Source organism: Lampetra fluviatilis, chromosome 2, assembly GCF_964198595.1.
Source record: "Lampetra fluviatilis chromosome 2, kcLamFluv1.1, whole genome shotgun sequence".
Taxonomy (NCBI): Eukaryota; Metazoa; Chordata; class Hyperoartia; order Petromyzontiformes; family Petromyzontidae; genus Lampetra; species Lampetra fluviatilis.
In genome coordinates, this window is record NC_136276.1 from 14,152,727 (window position 1) to 14,161,742 (window position 9,016).

Genomic DNA, 9,016 nt, shown 5'->3' on the forward strand with positions numbered 1-9,016 from the left:
GCCAGTTACTAAAACTTTACGGACAAATTTAAATGTCTTATTTATGCTTATTATTTTAAAAATACTTTGTTGCAGATGTGCTTCAAAATTACAACAGACCGACCTGTAACCTTTACAAGTAAAATTCAGCAGCATTGTCATAGCCATAAGCATGACAAATACATTTTCTCGCACAGTATTCAAGAACATGTAAGCACTGTACTATCTATGATCCCAATGCTGCGGTTTCCTTTCAATAAATATAAGCCAGCAGCAAATAATGATTCAAAACAATGCAATCAATTCACCAACATGAACAAAATACAAAAAGATGTACCTTAATAAAAGCCAAATGTATTCAAATGATGTACAATATCAAGTTCATTCATTCACCATCGCTACAATCAATTTCACTAAACCAGTTTAAAAATAGCAGAACTTGAAGAGGCGAGTAATGTTATGTACAGAGGGGCTGTTGGTGCACAGGGCACGTGTGGTACAAAGCCCGGAGGCAACTCACAAACAAGCAGTGCAGCTCTGTTACCGAACGCATTGTAAGTTCAACTGATGTAATGGGCTATTTCACATGATTTGGCATTTGGCAAGCAGCAAATAAACCCCAAGTGAATGGCAAAGTGGAAACAAAAATGTAAAAAAATATATACCTAGCTCCAAAGCAGTATTTACTGCAGCATTCAAGTATATTCGTGTGCTTAAAGCACACGTTTTTGAGGGGCTTTCTAGCAGTGCATTTGTGATGTTTAATGTAAATGTAGCATTTGCCATCCTTTTAGCGTCAAAGGCCTAAATCTGGCAACATTCATTCATTAATATGCAAATCACTTTAATGCATCGTTTGAACAGAAAATCATTTCCAATACTCATTTGAGTGTATATGTACTGTACTTCAAAAACACACCCTCAGTAGCTCATGTGTCGTGACCCCTTGTCAAAAGTAGCATTGCTGCATTGCTTGTATAAAATGAATGCACTGCCCTGCTTGTGAACTGAAGGTCAGTTCACATCATACTGCAGAACATATATTTTTAAACTGCCTAATCTAGATGTTATGAGCCACGGATATATTTTTTCCGAAAAAAGGAATCTTGTTTTCGTTAACATTATTTACGTTTGGTGGAATGTGGCTTTAGTACAGGGTACGCTAGAAAATGAATGAACCAATGCATGTGCTTAACATGGCATGAATTAAAATAAACTTAACACAAAGGTGAAAGATCATTGTTGTTTGTGACTTCTTGACCAAGTGCAGAAATGCACATCGTAGATGTGTAGTTTTAAAGCTCTGCTTGTGCAGAACTTGCAAGAGTTACAGTATACTGTACTACCTTACGTGTACAAATATTTCACTGTGTGCAAGATTTTTGCATCCCTATCTCTCGTACAGTTTTCTATTTTAAATTGTGGAGGCCTGAGTTCACTTTTGTGCAAACATCAGCAGTGACGTGCAGGTGTGCGCGTGTGCCCAGTGTGTGTACACTGGCTGTGCATGTCTCGCTGCCAGCAGGACCACGCAGCAGCCTTCATCTCTTGCTGCCACGCCGAGGGTCACGGCCATTGCTCAATCCAGGTCCAGGCAGCGCCGGCAACCCCACGGCACCGGGTGGAGCCAACAACCCACCCCGGCCATTTCCCCGGCCCCCCGCAGTGTGTGCCGGGAGAGCAGGCGGCTGCATGGTGGAGCTATAGCCTGGAGGTGGCGCTCCAGAACCCAAAACTGGCATTGCTTGTGAACCATTGCCTGGCAAAGAACAGCACACATTTCCATAAAGATATCACCAGGGGTGGTGCACTCATCCAAGATGTATTGCTATTATTAAAAGTATCTACTACATGCCTGCCTGTAGCAGTTCATTTGTAATTAAGCTATCGTGCATTACACAGCATGTTTTTCCCTTTAACTAGAAATGTTATTTTTATCTGTGAAATAGAAACTAGTCTGGAAATGTAACCTGCCATGGCAGAACTCCATTAAAATGTAATTCAACAGAGGCTGGTAGAGCAATGAAATTCATCAGTGTTCTAAATTTATCAAGCAATGTTAACGGATGTGGTAGCCGATACCGAGACCAGTAACATTAATATTTTTAAACGTACACTTCTAGGACAGACACACAGGTCAGGTTATTCCGTGTAATGCAGTCACCACTAATTACATACGTGACATCAAACAAGGAAGCATTCACTGCATGTCTAAAAGGCGCTTTGAGTGTGAATTTTAACTACACAAATCAAAATCCAAAACCAAGCTACGACGGTAAAACAGCACACACATTTCACAAGACAAATTTCTTTAAAGTAAACTAAATTACATACAGTAAAACAATTTCGAAACCATTTGTAATATCATAAACTTGTCATTTTAAGAAGCTTTACTATACACAGGGTACAATGGTGTTGGTTTTGGAGTGAGCACAATCTCTGTAAATGTGGATAGATTATTGTTTAATTTCTGCACCTTTTGTTAAAATAAACCCAAGTCTGCTAAATTAGGTTGAGCCTACTTACACTTCTACCAATGATTTTTTCTATAAATGTCAACACTCATGAGCGAATCAACCCCCTTCACATTTACACTTAAGTCTGCTCATGCCCAAAAAAACATGAATTTATACTGAATTGTAACATACCATTCATCTAAGTAGTATGACAATTGTTTAATGATTTTCACAAATAAACATCAACATGCCAATATATATTTAGGTCTATATACTAGACCCATATATATATTTATTGTGATGGCTAACAGCCTGTTCAAATGTATTTCCTGCTTTAAGTGTAATACAATTATAGCACATCTGAATAAAAAAGCATATCCAACATTAGCTGAGCAGAGGAAAAAAGACATGACCAGAATTGCTGCTGGAAATGCAATCACGTGGCCTGAGACAATAGAGGTCAATCCTCTGCCACTCCAAGCACTGCCACTGTCAAAGATATGCTGAGCTGTTTGACAGCCCCTCACTGAGTGCACACACACCTGCTGGGTTTGCTTGTCCAGCCCCAAGCTGACTGGTGGGAGAGTTGCTCCTGGCATCTCCCTGACAACATGGCAAAAAACATCATCAGTGGCATTCATTATCAATCACTGGCTACGCTTATAATATATGTTAAAAGTGGCCAACTTACCGTTTTACCCTGGTTCATGAAATCAGGGTTTGGTTCACTAAAGTTTGGAACTTCTGAGAATGCCATGCAGAATCTGGCAATTGTGAGATACAAACCAAAGATAGAGAAAATTAATATTCTGGAGACACAGACAAGCAAAATCAACACCACTCTCACCTGTATCATTAACACTTATCATGCATATTTAAACGTGCTAATAATAAATCCCATTCCAGTATTTTGCCAACTACGGTGTTTACAACTGATACATATGTTGCACGAAGATGTTGCACTTACTCTCCAATCTTCTGCAGGTCTCCTCCACGGCCTGTGTACAATGTTAGGCAGCCCTTCCACATGGTGGCATATCTGTACTCAGTCACACAAATCAAATATGAAACAATAAGCTATTTTCATTAAAAGTTATTTTTTCCAGCCATGTCTAAAAACATAAATATCCCCTGTTCAAACCCCCACCTATGTATTGCTAAGAACAGTTGCTTGAATGAACACTTAACTTAGTTTAACATGTCTTGGTTTATTGAGTGAACACTTTGCCAATTTCTTCAAAGATCGTTCACTACATGCTTATTAAAATTATAGATTAACTGTTTTGTTACAGACTATATAATCCAAACATGCATAATACAGGTTTTTTTTGGGTGAGATTACATAAATATACGGTAAATGTGTCGTTAAACCCGGCACCACCTGACACGGCCAATGAGTAAGGTTTGTCACGTAAACAGAACATGCCAATTCGTTACTAGTACAGCACACCAGTGTGTTGGAAAGTAAATCCACAACCTCCACCCCCTGGACGTGTATCACCCGCAAATGCACAGGCAGTGCAAGTGGTATTAAATATTTACACATTTGCAGTGGTTGGTTAGATCATTGTTGCTGAAATATAGCTCTGGAAGACACCCAGGAGTGACCTATAGCACCCTGGATGTTCATTTCACATTCATTTATAACTTAAATGGAGGAAATCACAAAAAACGGCTACAATATTAACTACGCCCATATACAGCGTTATATCTAAAATATAGCAACCCCTTGCTCTTTGCAAGAATTCCTCCAAGCGGACAGCAGGATTGCATTAATCCTCTGGCATGTGGTCCTAACGTATTCCACGTGTGCAGTTGGGTCGTATTTTGCACTCATGCCATGCCGGCGAGTCACTGATGAAGGATACTCTCACGCAAGTCGACCATTACATTATGACTCATGTTAGTCAGTCTATGCTGCCACCTTCTGCCGGGGAGGGAATTTGCAAAATAAATATCGGGCATTTAGCCAATGGTTTGGATAACTCAATTGTATTGGTGATCGCTCGAAGTCCATCCTGGTAAGAATTTTTTTTTTAAAGTTGAATAAGCTAACCAAATTATTTCGCTCATGTTTTTTAAAAAGTTATTTGCACTTTAGTTGTTGGTATCATTCAGGGAGACCATTATCGTATTTTTACACCTCTAAAGTTATGCCTCATTGGTACATTAATAATTACGATTAATAGAAGATTTGGCCAACTTGACTACTTTTAGTGCATATTACAAACTCGGGTGAGCATTGCAGATTCAGTCAAGTTTCACAATTATGATTCATGCTTGATTTAAAAATAATTAACAGAAATGCTCAGTTAAAGATAAATTTCTATGCAAGCTAGAAGACCACACCATAATTATTTAAACAATAATGCATGTTATTTCCCCCAAAGCGTTTTAATTCGATTCTTCTTCTTAGCCATTCAGCCAACTACAGGACCGGAGGATGCATCCAGATGATTCAGGAATTTAACTCGTGAATGTCAAGAAAAAACACTCATAAGTGCTGAGTGTATGGGCACATGCATTCAAATCTGCTATAGAGGTGTTAAGGCAGATGTGGCCACGGGTTTCAGCATGTGCAACTGGAATTATTTTTTACGTTCACGGGTGGAACAAAGACGTGCCAGCTCAAGATTTTATGTGCCGCCCGACTTGTCCAAGTGATTTACTGTGCATTTCATGGCCATGCTCCAGTTTAAAAGGCTCCACATGTGCATATCATTGTGAAGCCCTTCTTGTTTCTTGGTGCTGAGCAGGGATAAGTCCTGGTGGGTTCCAGCAAAAGAAAGCGTTCACATGGAAGGGCAAGTGGCATGGACGCATGGTTTGGGGCAGGGCTTGGAAACCTGCAGCTCCGGAGCCGCATGTGGCTCTTTAAGGACTGCTTCGTGATGTTATGTATTAAGGTCAATCTCGTATTAACATGCTTGTGGCTCTTGAAATATTTAGTTTTTGTTTACCGAATTCGAAAAAAAATTGCTCTTTCTATTTTGGTTACCAACCCCTGGGTTGGGATATTTGAGTAAGGCACCCACAGGGATTGCACATAGTTAGCAGGCTGCACTTTATTACTGGGTATCCAATTTACTTGATTGCTAGATTAAATGCTGTTAATTCGAGTTAAAAGGTTTTGTAATATTAATTTGAAAAGCTATTTAAGCGGTCTTAAGTTAACATAAATTTATGGGACCCCACTCGTAATCTCCACATGGTGGAACAGCGTACCCAATCTCCCACCTTCTCTAAATTCAGCAGCACAATGTTCGGAATTTGTCCACGGGAGTTTTTGTACCCCCCCCCCACCGCCATACGTTGCGGTTTGTGCTCTGTACTGGGCTCCTACTGAAATACATATTTTTTAAGATTTTAAAACAATTCATGTATGGTCTCAATAGGCTCTTACTTGCTTATAACTGAAATGATATAGTGTAAGATATTGGAATACTGGGAGATTTGCGATATGCTAACTTCCGATTCCATGTCAGTGCAAACATTAGTGGCGACTTCACCAATCTCCACACAGCCTCCCCATGTCTGATACAGCCTTCATCCAGCAGTGGATTGCCAAACCGACAAAGGAAGCTTTATTTTTAATTCTGCTTGTATCATTTTACGATATGTGGTGTTACTGGCATGATCTTATCCTGGTCCGTTAAAATGATTGTTGGGCCACAGATGTCCAAGGCTGTGTGTTGCTAGGGCGTGGGTGGCATTTTGGAGGGTGCCCCACGTGAGAGTGTTGTGAACCACGTACCCCCGTGTGAGCCGCAGGATATCGCCCCCCTGGATGAGTGCCCCAATGTCGTCCCACACGGACACGGTCATGCTCCCCGTCTTGTCGGCCACCTTGCAAGACCGCACCTCGTGTCCATCCTTGGTCTTGGTCACTCTCCCTTCACGCGTCATTTCAGAACATTACATCAAACATCACCCCACGCTGAGCCAAATGTGCAACCTTTTACACAAGCGGTGTTAAATCATGCTGCCCTCCCTGCCCGTGGACTAGGCAGAACATTCATGCGAGTTCTGACAAATAAGAGGCCCATAACAAAAAGGTAACAAAAAAAATGTCCAATGTATCTATTCTCCTACAAAATATTCCAAGTTGATATAGAACGACCAGTGGCGGGTATCACCCACGATTATTCCATTAACACTGCAATTACCACTTTTTTTTACATTTTACCATTAAAAACATTGCCACAAGGCTCGCCTGCCTCATCCACCACCTCCTTGCATTCATTGCTTTAACTCCATAATGGACGCACGTGTTCAACTCTGCTTTCGGTCAACTTACCTATTTCCAGGACTATGAATACCACGTTAAGGTTTTTAAGTCCTGCCTTGATGTCTTTAATGAACACAAAAGACTCGCTATTGGCCATTTCGCCTCTGCTATAAACGTTGGCGGGACCCGTGGGGACACACCTGGGCTGGGCGGGCAGGGTGAGAGGGGGTCAGGGCGGGCGTGCGGGATTGGGCTCGGCTCCAGGGAGCTCACGGCGTGGCCGCTAGGTGGCGCCCGGGGCACATGCCCGAGCCAGTGCCCGCCCTGCCTTTTCCTAGTCGCCCTGCCCTGCCGGGCTTCAACAGGAGTCGTTGTGTCCCTCCCTCCCCTTTCCTGGCTACAGCGCGGGGCGGCCAAAATCACACGAGAGGCATCTCCGCGTCGACTACGCCTCCACCGCAACGGGTGGGGGACGAAAATAAAAGAAACACTACTGTAGTAGTAGAAATCGTAACAATGATGGTACGGAAGAGATACAGCTAGTGGGCGTCTTTTTGTCTGTTCACTGGACGATGCGGCGGCCTCGAGCGATGCTCGTTAATTAACACAATGGGTAGACGTGGGTTAATATTGTGAGTGAGAACAGCGACAGAGCCCCTCGCTGCCACTGCCGCTCTGACTGGCGGCGGAGTGAGGGGAGCACGCGGCGCCGCGCAAGACCCCTCCCCCAGGGCGCCTGGACACGCCCCCACGCGCGTGACGACACACTTTCGTTTTTTAAAATTGTATTAAATAAATAAAAATTATTCATCACATTCACAAAAATACCCGTATTTAAAGTTGCGAATGAAACTACGATAATGTTGACAAAAAATTAACACTTAATAATGCGTTTCACATTTCGTGCGTGATGTCACTACTTGTTCTCATCGCGTTGGCTACCCATTGGTCGGTGTTGTGATCACGTGATCATGTCCGGGTGGGTTTTTTTTTTCTCGGAACACCCCCCTCGCGCTTCGGGGGGCTTGTGGCCGGACCACGTGACGCAAAGGGCGCGGGGGGGGGGCGCAGGCGGGCTGCAGGAGAGAGACACGTGACGCGAGGGGGGGCTATGGGTGAGAGACACGTGACGCGAGGGGGGGGCTATGGGTGAGAGACACGTGACGCTAAGGGCGCGGGGGGGGACGCGAGGGGGCTGTAGTAGAGAGACACGTGACGCGAAGGGGGGGCTATGGGTGAGAGACACGTGACGCTAAGGGCGGGAGGGGCAGGGTGTAACAAACACGTGGTGATGCGAAGAGCGGTGGCGCAGTGGTTAGCACGCTGCGCTTCAACACCAGTGACGATTATCTGAACCGGTCCTGTGCCTCCTCTAGGTCGACTCAGCCTCAAATGAGTACCGGGTGCGGTGTGTAAACATCGCCTTTAGGTAGACAAAGGCGGTAGGGCGTGGTGCTGGCTATCCCACCACCTTGTGTGCCGTGCCGGAATTGATTTGTGGTCGCTTAGAGCACTTTCCACAAACAGTCGGTTCAGGTTACACGGGGCGCAGGGTCAACGTGGCAGGAAAGTTACGCAACGGGATTCGTGTGCGAGTGGAAATTATGGGTTGTAAGGAGCGGTGGCGCAGCGCTTACAATAACCCGCCGACAAGACTTTGATTCCCGCGCACAGCCAACACCGGTGACGAATATCTGAATCAGTCCTGGGCCTCCCCTAGGTCCACCCAGCCTCAACTGATGAGTACCTGATGCGGCGTGTAAACATAGCCACAAAGAAGAAGAAAAAGTCAGCCAGACGTGGTTGCAGGCCACCCACCCAATATTTGTGTAACGCGATAAACGGGGTACTTGCCTGCACTAGCAGACATCCACCAGTAGGGTGTGATGTGTGGGCCACCAAAATTCCCCAGACCCCGGGTTGGGGGAAGATTCCAGGTCCCGCTGGAACTCGCTGGAAGGGATGGCGTGGCCAAGGGCGTGGGGACCCTGGCGGGTGTTTAAAAGCCAGACCCCTGACTGAAGGCCGGGCTTAGAGTAGGACCCTGGGGACCCCAGTCCCGTTGTCCTTCTAAGGGCCGGGCTGAGAGGGCTAGTGGTCAGAACCGTTGCCTTGGCTGGGTCGCATCGAGATAGCCTCCCCTAGGGACCCTAGCCGGAGGGATGAGTGTACGTGGTCCCGAGTAATCGGACACGATAGCCCGGAGGACATACCTCCCCAGGTAACGGGTGTAAGAGACCGTTACCCCTTTGTATTAAGGACCCTGTAAATTAGTGTTATGGAATAACAGTGTCGCCTCAACTACCGTCTCGTCCTTGGGCTCACTACATTTGTATCGTTCTGGCGTTCATTG

General features: G+C 44.7%; 1 protein-coding gene across 1 annotated transcript; it reads right to left on the reverse strand.

The window, feature by feature from the left end:
- Window positions 1–313: 313 nt before the first annotated feature.
- Window positions 314–7,349, reverse strand: LOC144943228 (SOSS complex subunit B2-like). Its single transcript, XM_078870535.1, has 6 exons — window positions 6,733–7,349; window positions 6,190–6,328; window positions 3,403–3,474; window positions 3,127–3,199; window positions 2,978–3,038; window positions 314–1,738 (listed from the first exon to the last, which is right to left on the reverse strand). Exons 1-6 carry the CDS (start codon window positions 6,818–6,820, stop codon window positions 1,521–1,523), a joined length of 651 nt encoding a protein of 216 aa, XP_078726661.1. The 5' UTR covers window positions 6,821–7,349; the 3' UTR covers window positions 314–1,520.
- Window positions 7,350–9,016: the final 1,667 nt, after the last annotated feature.

What these genes read in the sequence shown, in the direction of transcription:
- LOC144943228 (XM_078870535.1), bottom strand. Translation starts at nt 6,820, where the DNA reads ATGGCCAATAGCGAGTCTTTTGTGTTCATTAAAGACATCAAGGCAGGA. An exon ending in GACCTGCAGAAGATTGGAGA is followed by an intron (nt 3,200 to 3,402) that starts GTAAGTGCAACA and finishes CACAATTGCCAG; the next exon opens with ATTCTGCATGGCATTCTCAG. An exon ending in TCATGAACCAGGGTAAAACG is followed by an intron (nt 3,039 to 3,126) that starts GTAAGTTGGCCA and finishes CCATGTTGTCAG; the next exon opens with GGAGATGCCAGGAGCAACTC.